At 35.8% G+C, this 23,088-nt stretch overlaps 1 protein-coding gene across 1 annotated transcript in view; it reads right to left on the bottom strand.

Moving 5' to 3' along the window:
* Window positions 1–23,088, bottom strand: part of fig4a (FIG4 phosphoinositide 5-phosphatase a) — an 83,280-nt gene that overhangs the window by 26,254 nt on the left and 33,938 nt on the right. Inside the window, exons 14-19 of the mRNA XM_016240279.1 lie at window positions 22,750–22,883; window positions 22,324–22,440; window positions 17,500–17,674; window positions 9,322–9,548; window positions 4,224–4,282; window positions 924–1,071 (exon numbers count right to left, since the gene is read on the bottom strand). Of these exons, the coding sequence (XP_016095765.1) occupies window positions 924–1,071; window positions 4,224–4,282; window positions 9,322–9,548; window positions 17,500–17,674; window positions 22,324–22,440; window positions 22,750–22,883 (860 nt within the window). The remainder of the gene's footprint in view (window positions 1–923; window positions 1,072–4,223; window positions 4,283–9,321; window positions 9,549–17,499; window positions 17,675–22,323; window positions 22,441–22,749; window positions 22,884–23,088) is intronic.

Consider the following 23,088-nt stretch of genomic DNA (forward strand, 5'->3'; position numbering starts at 1 on the left):
AATAAAAATTTTATTTTAATAATATTTACTTAAATATTTATTAGCATAAATAAATAAATGTTAGTATTTACTTAAATATGTAAATTAAAATGTACTCAAATTCATTTTCACATATAAACACTAATATTAAAAATGTAATATTTACTTAAATATCTAAATTAATTTACTTAAACATTTACGTTCACATCTACTTAAATGCTCACTCACATAAATAAATAAGTAAATAAATAAAATTTCATGTTTTAACATTTTAAATGTAAACAAAGTTTAACAATGACTAATTTTGATATATACTTAAATATCTGAATTAATTTACTTAAACATTTAAACACTTATTATAGTCACATAAATACATTTGAATATTCACTTAAATATTTAAATTAATATTTACAAAAAAATGCATTCAGATAAATAAATAAATTTGAATATTTACTAAAACGTTTCAATTATTATTCACATTTAACGGTTTCAAATAAAAATTTGTTTAAATTTAAAATATTGTTAAAATATGAACAAATTTGAACGAACATTTAAGTAAATATTAATTTAAAGATATTTAAGTAAATGCTAAACTTTGTTTACATTTAAAATGCTAATATATTAAAGTTTATTTAATCACGCATTTATATCTTAAACTACTTATTATATTCACATAAATAAATACATTTGAATATTCACTTAAATATTTAAATTAATATTTACACAAAAATGCATTCAGATAAATAAATACATTTTAATATTTACTTAAACGTTTCAATTAATTTACTTAAATATTTACTTTATCACTCACTTAATTGTTCATTCACATAAATAAGTAAATAAATAAATAAACTTTAATATTAACTTAAATATTTATATAATACATGCATTTACTATTTACTTCAATATATACTCAAATATTTAATTTTTCTGAAGTGTGTGACCTCGCGGAGTTGGTCATGGCGATGCTGAACGTGTCGTCGAACGAGGTGAGTTCGTACGGCTTGAAGATCTCGGTGTAGATGTCGATGCTTTCGTCAAAGCGGTTCACGCGCTTCACCGTCACCTTCCTCCGGTTCTTCTCACACTGGGCTGAAACAGAGACACATTCAGAAAGTCTCTATGATTTAACATGCACAAGCTATAATATACCGCATGTGTGAGGTGTCTAAATACCAACGAAACTTTCCAGAAACAAGGTGAATTAGAAATTAATTAATTCAAAAATGAATAACATTTTGCTTGTTACATGCAGCACACGAATCCTTCATGGAAAAGGCAATCCCATATTGCAATGCGATGAGTTCAGTGAAAATAATTAGGAAAAAGACAAAATTTTGTACCTAATATTTGTGTACACAACGTTTTTGGTTAAATATTTAAATGTATTATTTATATTTACTTAAATATTAATTCATTAATAAATAAACAAACAATTACTTAAATATACATTCACACAAATAAGTAAATAAATAGGATGATAAATATTTTTTTTTATTAATTAAATAAACAATTCAATATTTACTTTAAAATATACTTATATGTTTAAATTGTTCACTTAAATATTAATTCACAAATACAAAAATTAACAATTACTTAAATATATACTTAAATATTTATTCACACAAATAAGTAAATAAATAGGTTGATAAATACATTTTAAAAATAATTAAATAAACAATTAATTAAATATGTAATTAAATTGTTCACTTAAATGTTTAATTAAATATTCATTCACAAATAAATAAACATTTACTTAAATACATACTTAAATATTTATTCACTTAAATAAGTAAATAAATAGGTTGATAAATAAATAAAAAAATTAAGTAAACATAATTAATTGAATATTTACTTTAAAATATACTTAAATATTTAAATTGTTCACTTAAAGATTAATTCACAAATAAATAAATACACATTTACTTAAATATATACTTAAATATTTATTCACTTAAATAAGTAAATAAATAGATTGATAAATAAATAAAATAAATAATTAAATAAACAAATATAATTAATTAAATATTTACTTTAAAATATACTTAAATGTTTAAATTGTTCACTTAAATGTTTACTTATATATTCATTCGCAAATAAATAAACCTTTACTTAAATATTTATTCACTTAAAGGGGTCATATGATGCGATTTCAATTGTTCCTTTCTCTTTGGAGTGTTACAAGTTCTTGGTGCATAAAGAAGATCTGTAAAGTTGCAAAGACTAAAGTCTCAAATCCAAAGAGATATTCTTTATAAAAGTTAAGAGTCGACCACGCCCCCCTAAAACGCCTCGTTCTAACACGCCCCCACATGTCTACCTCACTATGTGGGAAGATTTGCATAACGCCGCCCAAATGTGCACGCAAAGAAAGAAGGCGTGGTTTCAGGAACAGCAGTAGTGTTGAAGCAGCATGTCAGAGAGACGCTGTGTGCCACTGTGTCTGTCACGTGACTCTGTTCTACTTTCGGGCTCTGTCTTTACATTTATTTTGAAAGATGAAGCTGGTGATTATGGTAAGGGGCGTTACATTTCAGACGAGTGCTTGTGGTGTTCGGCCAATCACAATGCACTGGGTCAGCTGGCCAATCAGAGCAGACTGCGCTTGTCGGAAGGAGGGACTTTGTAGAAAACAAAGCGTTTGAGAGAGGCGGGGCCTAGAGGACCGACAATAATGTACAGTATTTGAAAAATAATGTGTTTTTTGAACATTAAAGCATGTCAACATATTCTGTTACACCCAATACACACAATAATGATCTTTAAAATAGCATCATATGACTCCTTTAAATAAATAAGTAAATAAATAGGTTATTAAAAAAGTTATTAAATAAACTTAATTAATTAAATATTTACTTTAAAATATACTTAAATATTTAAATTGTTCACTTAAATGTAGTGCTGGGTGGTTCATATCAAATACCGGTGTTTATTTTTCTTATGATATTAATTTTTAAAATACCGCAATACCGGTCCCTTTTCACTGTTGCACTGTGGTGAGGGAACAGCTGTATGTGTTACTAAGCGTGAAAGTTCAGAAACTGAAGCTGTAGAACTAATAGAACGTGATGACACAGAAGAACTCATCCACAATATCCACACTGACCTCCACAAATATCCAGCGCCCGCTGCCATCAGCTCCCGCGTCTCACACACACCAGCGAGACTTTAGCACTAGATTTAGCCACTTTCAGACGCTTTTAGCGGCTTTTTCCAATAGAATATATATACTGACAAACCTAGCCACTTTTTGGATAAACCTTAGCCATGGTTCAGCTGGAGGATTTCTCCAGTGCTGTGCCGTGAGCGCGAGATCTGACTTTCCCGGAGAAGTGTCGCCTCTCTCGGCGTCTGTTCTGTGCAGCGAGCGGCAGAGAAGCACCGCAGCCGACTCCTCAATAAATGAGTACAAAACAGCGTTTCCTAGCACCTGTCGCTTACTGAGTGTTTGGAATGATAAATATGAGCGTAGTTCGTCTGTTAATATAATGCAATTTTTTTATTTGTTACTCCGAGGCAGGCAGTGCGCTGCATGAGACAAAAAAGTAATATAGCCAAAACAACCGCATAGCCGCTCAACATGCATCTACTGTACATGCATGTTGATTTTATCAGACGATACCGCGATTATAAATGAGAGTGACTCCTGGTTAACATGTATAAATGGGTCGTGTTTCGTCACTATTTAGAGTGGAATTTTTCTACAATATTCACTCATCATGACAGTAAAATAGTGCATGGAAAAAAATTAATAAATACCGTCATATACCGTGAAACCAGGTATCATTTTGAAAAATACTGTGATATAAATATTTGGTCATACCGCCCACCACTGCTTAAATGTTTATTTAAATATTAATTCACAAATAAATACACATTTAATTAAATATATACTTAAATATTTATTCACTTAAGTAAATAGATTGATAAATAAATAAAATTAATTAAATAAACAAATATAGTTAATTAAATATTCACTTTAAAACAATTAAATGTTTAAATTGTTCACTTAAATGTTTACTCACAAATAAATAAATAACTTAATTAACTAATTCATATTTGGATTAATATTCAGTCACATAAATCAATGATCGGTGATTATGAGAGTCGTCGAGGAGTCACTCATGAAGCTCCATGCGATCAGGACGCTGACTGACATGACCGCTGCTTCGGCTCAGTGTTTGTGGTTAATATATCAGCTCATGTCCCTCATATCGGTCTTTATGGATGTGTAAAGCGATCACCTTCATCATACGGTGACGGCAGGAACGTCAGCACTCCGTCAGTCCACCAGTGTGTGTAACTGCAGAGAAAAACACAAACACATCAAACAGGACTACGGTAACACTGTGTTATTCTGGGACACGGTATCATGCTAATACTATCGTTTTACACACATGTACCATGCAATATGGCAGCATATGAACATTGTAATATTAAACATCAAAGTTCTATGGTATTACTATCTGATACCATCACTGTACCACAGTACTACAGTGGTGTGAAAAAGTGTTGGCCCCCTTCCTGATTTCTTATTTAGTCAACAAATAATGCATGTGCATACTAATGCGAGTATGTGCTTCAGTTAACATATACTATATTAAATGTATAATATTATATAATACATTATAATCTCTATATAATATAATAGTATATATTTATTATTTTATATTATTATTTTAGGGAAGGGAACGAAACTTTGCAAATGATTTAAGACCTTCAAAATACACTTTTTTTCAGATTTTGTAATAAAAAACTTATATAATTTATGTAGCTATATAGAATGTATATAATATATATATATATATATACACACACACACACACAAACACAAACAAATAAATATTAATTAATTAAAATATATTATACATACATAAAATATTAGGTTTCATTAAAATATATTTAATATTTTAATCAAACCCGGCATAAATCAATTTTATCACACCAGAAAATACATGCATACATGTGCATAAAATCTGAGGGGGAAATGTGCTTAAGTTACATAAATATAAAGTCAACACAAAAATCTTAATGGAAAAATATAATTTTATATATCAATTCAATTCCGTATGACTCAAACGTGCTTGTGATTAAACCGTCCTGGCGATCGGTGAACTAAACGGAAATACAGTGGGTCTAGAAAAGAATCAGCCTCCTTTACAATAATCACATTGTGTTGCTTTGCAGCCTGAAATGAAGACGGACACGGTTTGTGTTTCATCCAGCTGTATTTACTCAGTGCTACTTATGACATCCAAGTGAAAAACACCAGCATTTCAGAAATAAATAAAAAATTAAAAAGCAGAATCACTGAGCTGGAAAAAGGATCAGTATTTTGTTGAAGCATCGTCTGCTTTAATTCCAGCCTTTAGTCTGCTGGGATTTGTCTCTACTAACTCTGCACATCTAGACTTCGCAGTATTTGCCCGCTCTTCTTTGCTGAACTGCTCAAGTTCAGTTCAATCTGATGGAGAGTGTTTGTGGACTGCAGTCTTCAAGGCCATGCAAGGACATTCAGCTTTTTCTCCTTCAACCACTGTGTGCTTTGCGTCATTAAACCAATGATGGTTATCAATTATAAAATGTTCCTTCTATATCCTGACCAGTGCTGCAGAGAAACACTCCATAACAGGACATCACCACCTCCATGCTTTACTGTAGCTGTTATCTGGATGCTGAGCTGTATTGGATTTCTGCCAGACATATCGTTTGGTGTAGAGGCCACATAATTCAGTTTTAGTCTCATCTGCCTCAGACTCTTTAAGGAGCGTTTTAGTCTGACTGCATGTGGCCTTTCTTCAGGAGCGGCTGTTTTCCATACAAGCCACATTTGTGGAGAGTCTGTGATATTGTTGTCTCATGCACACAATGATCGCTCTTTGTCATAAACTCCTGCAGCTGCTTCAGAGTTGCTGTAGCTCTCGTTCTCCTCTCTGATCAGTTTCCTCCGGCTCTTTCATCAGTTTGGAGCGACGTCCCGATCCAGGGAGGGTCTGTGTTTTACCTAATACCTTCCACTTCTTAATAAAAGACTTCTCTGTGCTTCTAGGCATTGATAAAGCCTTTGAAATGTTTTTGTCTCCATCTCCCGACTTGTGTCTGTCCACAGCTTTATCCCGGAGATCTTCTGACTGTGTTGCCACTCATAGCTGATCGTTTTCTTCAGTTGCACTACTAAGGACTGAAATTTCTCCAGGAAAGCTCTTTTCATGCTGAGCTGATCAAAATGAGCACAGCTGAAAGTCAAATGGCTTTGTGTGCCACTGAGAAGGTGATGAGCTGCACCTGATTGAGTTTACAAGTCATTTTTAGGAGGGGTGATCCTTTTTCCAACTCCAATTTCCAATTTATTTGTGAAATGTTGGTGTTTATCACTTGGATGTTATAAGTTGCACTGAGTAAATACAGCTGGATAAAACAAAAACTGTCTGTCTTCATTTCAGGCTGCAAAGCAGCAAAATGTGATTATTTTAAAGGAGGCTGATTCTTTTCTATACCCACTGTACATGCGAACATAAATGTCCTATTTGTCCTGGAACACGAATTGTCATTTCAGAGACTATCTGACGGTACAATTTCCCTAAACGGGTCAGATTCCTCTCATTTCGTTTTGTGTCTGATAATAGTTCTTTGTCATGTCGACCAGCGTCCATTATGCAAGCGGCATCACAAAGCAACGTGCCGGATGGCTGGAGGAAAATAAAGTGGGTCAAACACTTCTTTAACATCACAGCAATAACAGAATAAACCACAGTCGGGCAGAAACTGGATGCATGTGAAGCTGCAGACGCTACAAATGAAGCACACGGCGAATAAAATGATGCGGAAAAACATTCTGGTATTTACACAAGTTAAAGGCGATGTAACGCTAACCAGTAGCTGTTCATAGTGTTCACTAAGGCAAACGTCATTAGTTTTAGTGCTTATACTGTGCTATTACTTTTCTAAAGTGATCGATTTTACATTTTTCACCATGCATTCATGGTGGCACATGATGTTTTTCTTACCCTCACAACGCATTCGGTTAATTTTGTCCCAGAACAGATGCATAAACATTTCTAAAAAAATGCATAGTTTTTAGTAAGTCAACGCAACTTTGCAAATGCTTTAAGAGCCTCAAAATATGCATCATTTACTTTTTTCAGATTTTTTAAAATTCATTTTTAATAGATATAACCATTTAAAATGGTCATTTTGACCCGGGTGTGTATGGAGCACCATTAGTGTCAAAAACACTTTTTGTAAAATTATCTATGGAGTTAAATTAGTGTCAAAAACACTTTTGTAAAATATATTTAGCCTCTTCTCCATCTCACACACTTGTGGAACTGAATTTTGTTTATAAACATGAATATTGACTAACTATTGCAGCATGAAAAATTCATCACGCTTTCTATCTGAAAGTGAAAGTTTAAGTAAAATAAATTTATTTAGTCTGAAAACTTTTTAGAGCAATATTTATGTTTTGTTAAAATAATTGTGTAGGTTTCATAAATTTGACATGTTTTTAAGCAACCATGAGTTATGAAGTCAAAAGAATTTAACTATTAATTCCAATGGGGTTAATACAGGTAATTCTCAGATTATATGTTTTTATAAATTTCATGCAATAATATATTCAAATAAGATTTCTCATGAATATTGAAAAAAATATACATACATTTTAGTCATCATAGTTTTGTTGTCGTTGTTGTTCATGTGTATTTGAAATTTCAAAGAATTTGTTAATTTTTTATTAATAAATGTGTAAATGCTGTAATAACATGGTAACATTCAAAACTTAAAAAAAATTTCAATAGTGAAATATAGTCTACATATTTTGAGTGCATTAAAGGGTTAGTTCACCCAAAAATGAAAATTAGGTTGTGTTTTACTCACACTCAAGGCATCCTAGGTGTATATGACTTTCTTCTTTCAGACGAATCCAGTCGGAGTTATATTAAAAATTGTCTTTGATCTTTCAAGCTGTTTAATGCCACTCAGCGGGTGTTGCATGCATCAGTCCAAAAGAAGTTAAATAAAAACGCCCATCCATAAAAAACTAATTTTTCACACTGCTCCGGGGGGTGAACAAAGGCCTCAAAAGCGCAGCGGAGAGATCAAAACAAAACAACGGTCAAGAATTAGAAGTACAAAACGAGGATTTGTAAAGAAGAATTTCGATATAAGCCCAGAGGATTTTCCTTTGCTAAAGTAAGGAAACGTTGCTTCCTTTGATCCTGTAAACAAACGTTGGTTTTCACGAGACTCACCGGCGCAGCGCTGAACTCATACGTCATGCTCCCGGAACTGCTTCTGTGTACAACAGTGAGCGCAAGATACATTAAAGTGATTATTACGGATGGGCGATTTTTATTTAACTTCTTTTGGACTGATGCATGCAACACCGCTGAGTTGCATCCAAAGAACACCATACCTACTGTGAAGCATGGGGGTGGAAACATCATGCTTTGGGGCTGTTTTTCTGCAAAGGGACCAGGACGACTGATCTGTGTAAACGAAAGAATGAATGGGGCCATGTATCGTGAGATTTTGAGTGAAAACTTCCTTCCATCAGCAAGGGCATTGAAGATGAAACGTGGCTGGGTCTTTCAGCATGACAATGATCCCAAACACACCGCCCGGGCAACGAAGGAGTGGCTTCGTAAGAAGCATTTCAAGGTCCTGGAGTGGCCTAGCCGGTCTCCAGATCTCAACCCCATAGAACATCTTTGGAGGGAGTTGAAAATCCGTGTTGCCCAGTGACAGCCCCAAAACATTACTGCTCTAGAGGAGATCTGCATGGAGGAATGGGCCAAAATACCAGCAACAGTGTGTGAAAACCTTGTGAAGACTTACAGAAAACGTTTGACCTCTGTCATTGCCAACAAAGGGTATATAACAAAGTATTGAGATGAAATTTTGTTATTGACCAAATACTTATTTTCCACCATAATTTGCAAATAAATTCTTTAAAAATCCTACAATGTGATTTTCTGGATGTTTTTTTCTCATTTTGTCTCTCATAGTTGAGGTATACCTATGATGAAAATTACAGGCCTCTCTCATCTTTTTAAGTGGGAGAACTTGCACAATTGGTGGCTGACTAAATACTTTTTTTCCCCACTGTAACTCCGACTAGATTCGTTTGAAAGAAGAAAGTCATATACACCTAGGATGCATCGGGGGTGAGTAAAACACAACCTAATTTTCATTTTTGGGTGAACTAACCCTTTAAGAAAAAGGTGTTAAATCCCTGTCAGGAGAATCTATTCTCTCAGTTTTTTGCTCGTCTGTTGAAGTCTCCAGAGAAAGCACAGCACAGGTTGTTAATCAGACAGAAATAAGCCGTAAGCGTCAGACCTGTGCTGCTGGTGTGGGAGGACCATGGTATCGCTGTGATGAAGGTAGAAATCTGTAGGCAGTTCCCAGAGGTGAGGCTTCGACTCCGACGGCTGGAAGACCTGCAGAAAGAGGTTTATCGCGTCCTGTCTGTCTGCATCTGAGAGACACAAACCATCAATGTTACTTCTGTGAGTTATTCCTGTTTGCCCAAGTCTTAGTTTAGGCTTTATTTTATTATATAGTTTATTTTATTTTATTTTTTTTAAATTTACATTACATTTATTTATTTGGCAGATGTTTTATCCAAATTAAATTTTATTACATTCGAGGTATACCTTTTATCAGTTCATGCATTCACTGGGAATCGAGCACGTGTCCTTGACTTTACTAGTGCCACGCTTTACTTTAGAAACAGGATACTTTATATTTTATTATTTTATTTCATTGTATTTTATTTTATTGTATAATTGTATGTATTATTATTAGAGCTATACTTGTAATTATTTTTTTATTTCATTTATTTTATGTTGAATTTTATTTTATTACTTTTTTTTTTAATATATAATTTTATGATTTATTTTACATTTATTATAAATTTTATATTTATTTTACCAATTTGATTACATTCAAGCTACTTTTTTTACTTCTTTTTTTTATAGTACTTTATGAGCTACATATTTTATTATTTATTTGATATAATTTTACTTTTTGTTATTTTTATTATATATATATATATATATTTATATACATACACATTTTATTATAATTCATTATATTGTATTTAATTCTATTATTTATTTTATTTTTATTTTTATTTTATTGTATTTAATTTAATATGATAAATTTATTTAATATTATTTATTGATTTAATGAATTTTTTGGTAAATATTACTTGTTTGAAAAGTGCTTTTTTACTTTATAGTACTTATTTTTGTCTTTTAATTTTAATTGTACGCAGCCAAACTACAAACGCTTCAGCAACATGAACCATTTCTGAGATGCCAATAAAAACAAACCACTACAACTGAAGCCGCGAGAGACAGAAAATCACCTGATCATCACAGTGAGAGCACCAAGCAATGACAGAATCAGATGCACAGCAGTGTTTGAGTCTGTTTTCAGCTGCCAGGACTTTGTTTTTGAGAATATCCACAGGTTAAAGGTTGATAATCGCGGCACATGCGTGTGTTTGAGCGATGGTCCTCTGCATGTGCCGCGGCCAGCGTAATCAAGAGTTAATCGACAAGCAGTGAACGCAATTACACTCGTTCCTCGTCATCCCTCAGGCCATTTCAGCATCTTTCTAATTAAATAAAGCTGAGATGAGAACCGAGATGAGCAACATTAATGCACGAACACGTTCATCCACAAAACTTCACATGGAAACGCCTGAGCGTCCAGCAAAACCCCCGGAATATAAGAGTAAAATGTTTTATATTTTATTATGTTTTAACATTACATTACAGTTTTCCAATTGGCCGACAATTTAACAAAAGATTTATGAGCTACAGGTAGGGATATTATAGTTAATTAAAGGCATTAAAACACATTTTAATTTCTTGAAGAAAAAAAAAAGTAAACGTAAATTCAAGTTATTAATAAAAACTATTAAAGCACATCAATGATACTAAAATAACAATGATATAAATTTTGTTTTATTTTATTCATTTGTTTAATTGTATTTTTATTTAAATGTATTTAATTTTAAATTTAAATTTAATTGTATTTAATTTAAAAATGTAATAATTTAATTTTACATTATTATTATTATTCATTTACATTAGATTTATGAATTACAATAATGAGTAAAGAGTATTTAATATTACTTTATATATTTATTTTATTTACATTTGGCAGTCATTTTAACCAAAGCTTTATGAACTACAATAATATTTTAATTTTAATTATTCAATTTATATTTTATTTAAATAAATTGATTAATTTTATTGTATTATTTTTATTTAATTCTAATTTTATTTTCATTGTATAATTTTATTTAATTGATAATTTTATATTAATTATTTTAATTAAAAAAAAAAAAAATTCAAACAGACATTTTAATAATAAGATTCAGAAGAGTAAAGGTGAAACTTAAGAATATGCCAAGATCTAACTCCAAAGCCCAGAAATAAAAAAAAATTAAATTTTACGTTTTAAAGTAAAATGTAATTTTTTTATATATATATATTTCTATATATCAAACCTATTTTAGGACCATTACTTTTTTTTTTTTTGCATTTTGGCCCTATTTAAAAAATTAATCTTAAAGGTGCTAAAATAAGCTTCAGTTTTTAATGCAATAAAAAAATGTTTATTTTGATTTTAGAGTGAAAAACAGCATGTGCTTGAGATTCACCTGTATAATACAGTCTGTGTAATACTGAAATATAACAGCGGTGTGTGTGCTGAACTCTGATTCATTTCAGCAGAATTGACCTGAGGAGAGTCTAAATGAGACGAGGCTATAAATACAACATGGAGAACAAGAAAAGAGTCTGAAGAACCTCAAAAATAGGCAAAAACATGAACCATTCGATCAAACCTCAAACCCACTCCTTTAATTAACCAGCACAGCGCAAAAACAGATGCTCTTCTTCAGTATGTGTGTCTCGTTTTCCAGTACAAACATATAAAGAAGATTCATTCACTGGAGATGAAAAATTACATAAGCAGTCTTTTTCTGAAAAAAAAAAAAAAAAAAAATTCTAAATTAAGTAAGGTTTATGCTTAAAACAAAAACAAATATCTCTCAATGAGATAAGAAACAAAGAATAAAAAAAAAAATAATAACATTTTTTCAAAAAATGTATAATTATGGACTATTTTATGGTATTTTTGCCTTTAACATAGACATGGTATAAGTCCGGGTTATTATAGTTAACTAAAACTAAAACTAAAACATGCATAAAATGTGTTAATTGAAATAAAATAACTTTAAAATATTAAAATAACAAATAAAATATAAAAAAAACTCAAATAAGACATAACTCAACTTGAAATAAAATAACTTTAATAAAATACTTAAAAAGGGCATTTAATTAAAACGAATTTAATAAATATGATTTATTTTTTATAGCTTTTTTCTTATTTTCTTTTGGTTTAATTTGATGTACTAAAATAACTGAAACTAAAACCAAAATCAAATAATAAAAACGATATAGGCGTTTAATATATACAAAATAAAATAATAAAAATAAACTAAATTTCCAATCATCTAATTTGCTAAAATTACTAAAATTAAAACTGAAAGTATAAATAAAAACTCAAAATATTAATAAAATCTATAATAGTATCTCAATCATTTCAATCAATCAAAGAATCATTTAAAATGCAGTTTTATAAAAACATTAATACAATTTTCTAACTATTTAATATTAGAAAAATTTATATTTTCTAACTATTTAATATTATTAAAATTGTAAAATATTTATAATAATATTTTTATTTATATTTAATAATATTTATAATAATATAATATAATTATATATATATTTTATAATAATAATAAAATATTTTTTATAATATTTAATAAATTACTATATAATATTTAATCAGACAGGAACCACCTTTAAAATGCCCTAAAACACACATTTTCAGGTCTCTGTGATGCACGTGTGCTATGGGCAAGTAAATGAAGATGTAATTGTCATTTTTGGGTGAACTACTCCTGGAATAACTCCAGACGATGTCGCGGTGTCCTCTAGCGAACGGGACGCGCTAAACGCCTCAATCACATCCATTCTGTCCGAGAATCACAAGCGCAGAGCAGGAGAAGATTATAACGACAGGTGACACTGAGAAACGAACCACTCATCCATTCCTCTCGCTCTTTCAATAACTTCATCTCTCTGTTCATGTCAAAGAAAAAAACAAGTCTCTCTGGACTCGTCGAGCTCCGAATCAAACCTGACAGGCCAAGCGTTTTGATTAAGTCTGTCAAAAAAGAGCCAAGAATGACTTAAAAGTTCAGCTGAACCATCAGATAAAGTGTTGAGGAATGACTAACTAAAATGAGCTTTTCTACAAAACTACACTTTTAACTATTTGTAAATTTGTAAAGAAATGGTCACTTTCAAATCTGATCTGAAACACTGGCACGGAGACAAAAACGGCATCATTAATGTAATCAATGATTTCTGATCATTTCCGTGCGAAATGGAAGCAAAATTAAAATTATTAACTTGTATTTAATTAATTAGTGAAATTATTAAAATAATTAAAATGTTATTAAGATAACTTTTAACATTTAAAGAGTTGTGCAATACAAAAAAATAAAAAATTTTATATATATAAAAATTATATTTTATTATTTTTTTCTTTTTCAATATGCTAAGGCATAAAGGTTTTAAATCATTCAGAAAATAGATAATAAAAATTAAATTCCTAAACACTTTATAGGGGAAAAATTTTAAATATTATACTAGCCAAAAGTAAGTTTTAACATCTTATAGTTACATAATTTATATTTAAAAAAATTATATTAAAAAAAACTCTCTCTCTCTCTCTATATATATATATACAGTGGGTACGGAAAGTATTCAGACTCTCTTAAATTTTTCACTCTTTGTTATATTGCAGCCATTTGCTAAAATCATTTAAGTTAATTTTTTTTCCTCAATGTACACACAGCACCCCATATTGACAGAAAAACACAGAATTGTTGACATTTTTGTATATATATATATATATATATATACTGTATATATAATTATTTGATTTATTTTTATTTATATTAGCCAAAATTCAGTTTTAATATCTAAAGGGGATTTTAAAATAAACATTACAAAAAATTATAATATAAATATTATGATAATATATAAAATATAAACAATATCAGATAAAAATACAATATAAAAATATCATATTTAGAATTGATTTAGTTTTTTCAATACTTATTTTTGGTTTTCAGCCCAGTGTTAAGTTCTCATCTCGTCCAAGATTTTTTGTTGTGGTGCATCACTAATTCATTTTCTCCACACACACACACACACACACACACACACACACACACACTCAAACACACACAGAGACACACACACACACAGACACTCAAACACACACACAGACACACTCACTCACTCACACACCCACACACTCAAACACACTCACTCACTCACACACACACACACACACACACACACACACACTCTCACACACACACACTCTCACACACACACAGACACACACACACACACAGACACAGACACAGACACAGACACAGACACAGACACAGACACAGACACAGACACAGACACAGACACAGACACAGACACAGACACAGACACAGACACAGACACAGACACAGACACAGACACAGACACAGACACAGACACAGACACAGACACAGACACAGACACAGACACAGACACAGACACAGACACAGACACAGACACAGACACAGACACAGACACAGACACAGACACAGACACAGACACAGACACAGACACAGACACAGACACAGACACAGACACAGACACAGACACAGACACAGACACAGACACAGACACAGACACAGACACAGACACAGACACAGACACAGACACAGACACAGACACAGACACAGACACAGACACAGACACAGACACAGACACAGACACAGACACAGACACACACACACACACACACACACACACAGACACAGACACACACACTCACACACACACACACTCTCCATGTTTGTTTATGTCAAACACAGTGTCGCTGGCGGCGAAAGCGTTCACACGGGTGCAATATAATCACAGCGCTTGACTGGAATGCGGCGCCTTCGCCAATCAACCAAACGGCAATTACAGCTCATTTCAGGCTTACATTAGATTTCACTCTTATCCTAAAATCATAACGTTAACATTATTATAAGAACATGAAGCAATTAAGAATACAACATGCGAATTTGTGTGCGCAAACCAAACTCCCGCGAGGACGCGATGACGCGGTGAACATTCAAACGCAAAATTACGGGAAAACAAACCGTGTGACCCAAAAATATTCACTAGCAACCAATGGGATTCGAGTTTGGTGACGCTGTAACCACGGAGACTAGAACTGGGTTGTTGCTATGACGACACACATAAAAGATTCAATCATGTCTGTAAATACAATAAATGGAACACAATAAACATGGAAAAACTAAACGATGTCCAACCGCAAAGTGATTTCAGGAAATCCAGCAAAACCTGACAATAATCCACTGCGTGCGGCGCATTCACACGTTTTCTGATGGATTCAGCTCTGCACAGGGCCAATAACATGTGAGATTGGCAGTTTATAAATCGAATCATTATAATTCACACAAAGCGACCCATCAGCACAAAGGCAGATATGAATAATTCACGAAGGAGAGCATGAGAGAACGTGGGTGGAGGATATAATGGCTCACACAGGTCTCTCGCCCACTCTCTCTCTCTCTCTCTCTCTCCAGCTCCAGACCATCATTAACTTATGAAACGGGACACATTAACATAATGTTACATAATACACACATTTCTATGGATGGGTGTGCAGAAAAATTATGAATAATTATTGAAAATCTTTTTTTTGCATTACTGTAATGAGAATCTGGAGTTTAAATGTGCCTAATCATGAAAAATGATATCAGAAATGCAAAGAATAATCCCACCTATTTGTACTACATATATTATTAGCGGCAGCTAGGAAGATAATCACTGTGAATTGGTTGAAGATGCACGAACCTACTCTGACAGAATGAATACAGAGACTGAATCAGATACATATATATTTGAGAATATGACAGATTTACTGTTCAAATCAGACATTTTCCAACAGAACTGGGCACTAATCGAAACATATTTGGTTGACATTGAAATGTTGTCAGGGGCTTTTTGTAGTTATTGTATTTGTATTTATTTTAAGTTATCGACGTTTTTATAAATTTTTTTGTTTAATATTATTTAAGCTGTCTTAGTTTTTTCCATTTTGTATGCTTATTTATTTATCCATTTTTTTTATTTGTATTTTTTAAGCATTAATATTTTAAGGAAATGTTGTGTGTATATTGTTCTGTTTATAAAACGTTTAATAAAAACACATTTAAAAAAAGAAATGCAAAAAAATATAAGCAATAAAATAAAATAAATTAATTAAATATAAAAGCTACTGGTCAAAAGATTGGAATAATTGTTTATATATATATATATATATATAATTATTTATTTATTTAAAAAAAAAAAATTGTTGAAAGAAGTGTCTTCTGCTCACCAAGGCTGCATTTATTTGATTAAAAATACAGTAAAAATTGTGAAATATTATTATGATTCACTTTAAAAAACAAAGTACAATTACAGGAACCTAAAAATATACATTAAAAAAAGCACAAATAAATTGACGGACAACCGATTTAAAAAAGAGGGAAATAAAAACGGAATTAAAAATACATAAAACAAAATAAAAAGCAGAAGTAAATCTGTTCAATACCTAGTGATCAAAATGTATTTTAAACACTTTTTTTATATTTACTTCCTAATGGGTAATTTATGTGGAAATATGAGAAAAAAATTATTCAATAAAAATGTATCTAAATGTCTAAAAACATATGCAAACAAAGGTATTTGTGTGTGTGTGTATATATATATATATATATATAATAGTTTATATTCATATTTTGAATATATTTTTATTCTCTGTTTTCATTTTAATTTTAGTGAAATATTTAGAAGTTCTGTTGTGTGTTTTTTTATATCTAGTTTTGTTTTTTATGTCTATATAGCTTTTATATATAGTTTTAGTCATTTTAGTTTATATTTTATATCAGTTAAAATGCATTTGATTTTTAAGATCAAAATGTTTTAGTTTAGTTTTAGTTCTATAAGTATATATATATATACAGTATATATAAAATATAGACAGATATAGATATTATATATATATATTGATCTGTGTGTGTGTGTGTGTACAATGAATTAAAATGCATAAAACATGTGAATCTGTTCAACATCTACTGATTAAAAAGGCTTCTTTAAGAAAACATGTCTTAAGACGAGTTTTAAACACGTTTTTAATTTTTTTTTGTATTTTATAAATAACTAAAAATGCATGCAAACAACAGGATATGCCTTCTTAATGGTTAATGCATCTGTACCCATTGGAATAAAAAAAAAAATCATTACAGTGATAAAGAATAATTTACTGAATTTTACAAAGCATTGACAGATCTTTGACAGAATGCATCTACATTTAAACAACAACGTAAAACCAGGCGGCGTGTGACTGCTGGTTTAACGTGTCGGTCAGATAAATGCTGTGTTTTTGATTGGACACTTCTTGACCAGATTGAGCACCAACATGCAGCAGATTTTGAGGAAGACAAACCTGTAGCCTGCCATTCGGTGTGACCTTCCCTCCGAGATCTCCCCACCTGAACAACAAAGAGAGTCGTTTAAAGCAAACGAGGCTCTGACAGCCGATCTCCATCATCAGACCCGCTGCTCGCCTCAAACTTTCACCTTGTGTCTTTGAAAACAAATAAGTGCTTCAACACGTGGACCATTAGCGCTTTACAACAACAAGAGCTGGGAAACAACAAAAGTGCTGCATTTACCTCAGCCGTGACTCAGACGGGAGGCTTTCTGGGCTTTTATGAGAAGGACAGAAATAGTGTTTGCAGCACTGTACACATATGCAGCTCATCAGGAAGAAAATTTGTTCGGTATATTAATTGGAGTCTTAGTATTAGTATTAGGAGTATTCGTTGATCCATTTTCAGCATTCACTCAGCATTGTTAGCATCAAGGTCTTGCAGAAACAGATTCATGTGAAATAAAAATCACTGCTGGAAGTTTGCAGATCTTCAGGAGCGAAATATATACATCACTGCCTGTTTAGCTCCGCCCACCGATTCTACATCACTGCCGGTTTAGCCCTGCCCACCGATTCTACATCACTGCCGGTTTAGCCCTGCCCACCGATTCTACATCACTGCCGGTTTAGCCCTGCCCACCGATTCTACATCACTGCCGGTTTAGCCCTGCCCACCGATTCTACATCACTGCCGGTTTAGCCCTGCCCACCGATTCTACATCACTGCCGGTTTAGCCCTGCCCACCGATTCTACATCACTGCCGGTTTAGCCCTGCCCACCGATTCTACATCACTGCCGGTTTAGCCCTGCCCACCGATTCTACATCACTGCCGGTTTAGCCCTGCCCACCGATTCTACATCACTGCCGGTTTAGCCCTGCCCACCGATTCTACATCACTGCCGGTTTAGCCCTGCCCACCGATTCTACATCACTGCCGGTTTAGCCCTGCCCACCGATTCTACATCACTGCCGGTTTAGCCCTGCCCACCGATTCTACATCACTGCCGGTTTAGCCCTGCCCACCGATTCTACATCACTGCCGGTTTAGCCCTGCCCACCGATTCTACATCACTGCCGGTTTAGCCCTGCCCACCGATTCTACATCACTGCCGGTTTAGCCCTGCCCACCGATTCTACATCACTGCCGGTTTAGCCCTGCCCACCGATTCTACATCACTGCCGGTTTAGCCCTGCCCACCGATTCTACATCACTGCCGGTTTAGCCCTGCCCACCGATTCTACATCACTGCCGGTTTAGCCCTGCCCACCGATTCTACATCACTGCCGGTTTAGCCCTGCCCACCGATTCTACATCACTGCCGGTTTAGCCCTGCCCACCGATTCTACATCACTGCCGGTTTAGCCCTGCCCACCGATTCTACATCACTGCCGGTTTAGCCCTGCCCACCGATTCTACATCACTGCCGGTTTAGCCCTGCCCACCGATTCTACATCACTGCCGGTTTAGCCCTGCCCACCGATTCTACATCACTGCCGGTTTAGCCCTGCCCACCGATTCTACATCACTGCCGGTTTAGCCCTGCCCACCGATTCTACATCACTGCCGGTTTAGCCCTGCCCACCGATTCTACATCACTGCCGGTTTAGCCCTGCCCACCGATTCTACATCACTGCCGGTTTAGCCCTGCCCACCGATTCTACATCACTGCCGGTTTAGCCCTGCCCACCGATTCTACATCACTGCCGGTTTAGCCCTGCCCACCGATTCTACATCACTGCCGGTTTAGCCCTGCCCACCGATTCTACATCACTGCCGGTTTAGCCCTGCCCACCGATTCTACATCACTGCCGGTTTAGCCCTGCCCACCGATTCTACATCACTGCCGGTTTAGCCCTGCCCACCGATTCTACATCACTGCCGGTTTAGCCCTGCCCACCGATTCTACATCACTGCCGGTTTAGCCCTGCCCACCGATTCTACATCACTGCCGGTTTAGCCCTGCCCACCGATTCTACATCACTGCCGGTTTAGCCCTGCCCACCGATTCTACATCACTGCCGGTTTAGCCCTGCCCACCGATTCTACATCACTGCCGGTTTAGCCCTGCCCACCGATTCTACATCACTGCCGGTTTAGCCCTGCCCACCGATTCTACATCACTGCCGGTTTAGCCCTGCCCACCGATTCTACATCACTGCCGGTTTAGCCCTGCCCACCGATTCTACATCACTGCCGGTTTAGCCCTGCCCACCGATTCTACATCACTGCCGGTTTAGCCCTGCCCACCGATTCTACATCACTGCCGGTTTAGCCCTGCCCACCGATTCTACATCACTGCCGGTTTAGCCCTGCCCACCGATTCTACATCACTGCCGGTTTAGCCCTGCCCACCGATTCTACATCACTGCCGGTTTAGCCCTGCCCACCGATTCTACATCACTGCCGGTTTAGCCCTGCCCACCGATTCTACATCACTGCCGGTTTAGCCCTGCCCACCGATTCTACATCACTGCCGGTTTAGCCCTGCCCACCGATTCTACATCACTGCCGGTTTAGCCCTGCCCACCGATTCTACATCACTGCCGGTTTAGCCCTGCCCACCGATTCTACATCACTGCCGGTTTAGCCCTGCCCACCGATTCTACATCACTGCCGGTTTAGCCCTGCCCACCGATTCTACATCACTGCCGGTTTAGCCCTGCCCACCGATTCTACATCACTGCCGGTTTAGCCCTGCCCACCGATTCTACATCACTGCCGGTTTAGCCCTGCCCACCGATTCTACATCACTGCCGGTTTAGCCCTGCCCACCGATTCTACATCACTGCCGGTTTAGCCCTGCCCACCGATTCTACATCACTGCCGGTTTAGCCCTGCCCACCGATTCTACATCACTGCCGGTTTAGCCCTGCCCACCGATTCTACATCACTGCCGGTTTAGCCCTGCCCACCGATTCTACATCACTGCCGGTTTAGCCCTGCCCACCGATTCTACATCACTGCCGGTTTAGCCCTGCCCACCGATTCTACATCACTGCCGGTTTAGCCCTGCCCACCGATTCTACATCACTGCCGGTTTAGCCCTGCCCACCGATTCTACATCACTGCCGGTTTAGCCCTGCCCACCGATTCTACATCACTGCCGGTTTAGCCCTGCCCACCGATTCTACATCACTGCCGGTTTAGCCCTGCCCACCGATTCTACATCACTGCCGGTTTAGCCCTGCCCACCGATTCTACATCACTGCCGGTTTAGCCCTGCCCACCGATTCTACATCACTGCCGGTTTAGCCCTGCCCACCGATTCTACATCACTGCCGGTTTAGCCCTGCCCACCGATTCTACATCACTGCCGGTTTAGCCCTGCCCACCGATTCTACATCACTGCCGGTTTAGCCCTGCCCACCGATTCTACATCACTGCCGGTTTAGCCCTGCCCACCGATTCTACATCACTGCCGGTTTAGCCCTGCCCACCGATTCTACATCACTGCCGGTTTAGCCCTGCCCACCGATTCTACATCACTGCCGGTTTAGCCCTGCCCACCGATTCTACATCACTGCCGGTTTAGCCCTGCCCACCGATTCTACATCACTGCCGGTTTAGCCCTGCCCACCGATTCTACATCACTGCCGGTTTAGCCCTGCCCACCGATTCTACATCACTGCCGGTTTAGCCCTGCCCACCGATTCTACATCACTGCCGGTTTAGCCCTGCCCACCGATTCTACATCACTGCCGGTTTAGCCCTGCCCACCGATTCTACATCACTGCCGGTTTAGCCCTGCCCACCGATTCTACATCACTGCCGGTTTAGCCCTGCCCACCGATTCTACATCACTGCCGGTTTAGCCCTGCCCACCGATTCTACATCACTGCCGGTTTAGCCCTGCCCACCGATTCTACATCACTGCCGGTTTAGCCCTGCCCACCGATTCTACATCACTGCCGGTTTAGCCCTGCCCACCGATTCTACATCACTGCCGGTTTAGCCCTGCCCACCGATTCTACATCACTGCCGGTTTAGCCCTGCCCACCGATTCTACATCACTGCCGGTTTAGCCCTGCCCACCGATTCTACATCACTGCCGGTTTAGCCCTGCCCACCGATTCTACATCACTGCCTGTTTAGCCCCACCCACCAATTCTACATCACTGCCTGTTGCATCACTGGAGGAAGCGTTATTATGGATTATGGACTCTTCAAAATGGTCTTGATGGATTTGTTTGACGTTAATAAATAGACTGCAGTGGTGTGGAGTACTTGTGGATTATTGTGATGTTTTTATCAGCTGTTTGGATTCTGACGGCACCCATTCACTTGCAGAGGATCCATTGCTGAGACAGTGATGCAATGCTACATTTCTCCAAATCTGATAAAGAAACAAACTCATCTGCATCTCAGATGGCCTGAGGGTGAGAATTTTTTCAGGAAATGTTCATTTTTGGGTGAACTGTTCTTTTAATATAGTGTTCTGATAAACCCCTGTGGCTAACATTTGCAGAATATTCTTCAAACGATTTGCATTTAAAAACAGAACAGCCATTTCTATCACATAAATGTGAATTTACATGACACATTTGTTATTAAACAACATTATTTACACAATCTTAGATTCATTCGTTTATTCCTTCCACCTTTTGTGTGTCACACCGCTGCTGAAACAGATGCTGGAATCAAGTTATTCTCATCTTAAACAAACGGATGTTTTGTTGTAAAGGTCATTTAAGTGCGTGCATTTACCTTTCATCAGGACGTAACGTGTGGCAATAAAATTCAGGTCGATTAACGAAGAATCCCGTCCTCTTGACCACATTCTCAGCGATCATACTGAGACGATCCAACACGTTGCACAGTTTACTGCAGATGAGAAGTTGCAATTCTACTGTCAATTACAATGTTACAAAAGATTTCCATTTCAAATAAATGCTGTTCTTTTGAACTTTCTATTCATCTGTGAATCCTGAAAAATAAAACACCGAAGACTGGAGTAACGATGCTGAAAATTTATTTGAAATAGTAAAACATTTTCACAATTTTTACTGTATTTTCGATCAGAAAATGAGCAAAAGAGACTTATTGAAAGATCTTACAGACGCCAACTTTTGAACAGTAGTGTACATTATATCAGTTCCTGAAAAACAGTCACTTTACGACAGTCGTACGCACCTCTTCGTGTATCGCGCCATGTCCCAGGCGATGTACTCGATGCCGTGCTCCGGCGGGAGGAACTGGTTCAGGTTGGTGATAGCGGGATAAAACTCCTCACTCAGGATCTTCTCATGCTTTCTCTTCTCTCGTTTCTGACAAAACCAAAATCACCAAATCGACAATTATCACACACGGATTCCAACAATTTAACCTCAACTTATAACAAAAAATATGCAAATATGCAAGACAATGTGCGGCTTAATGTTTAGCAAATTTGTGCCAAACAAAATCGCAGCAAATATTTGGGAACAACAGACAACTCAGTAAAAAAAAAAAAAAAAAAAAAAAAAAACCCAA

Source organism: Sinocyclocheilus grahami, unplaced genomic scaffold (genome assembly GCF_001515645.1).
Source record: "Sinocyclocheilus grahami isolate Dianchi unplaced genomic scaffold, SAMN03320097.WGS_v1.1 scaffold587.1, whole genome shotgun sequence".
In the NCBI taxonomy this organism is placed as follows: Eukaryota; Metazoa; Chordata; class Actinopteri; order Cypriniformes; family Cyprinidae; genus Sinocyclocheilus; species Sinocyclocheilus grahami.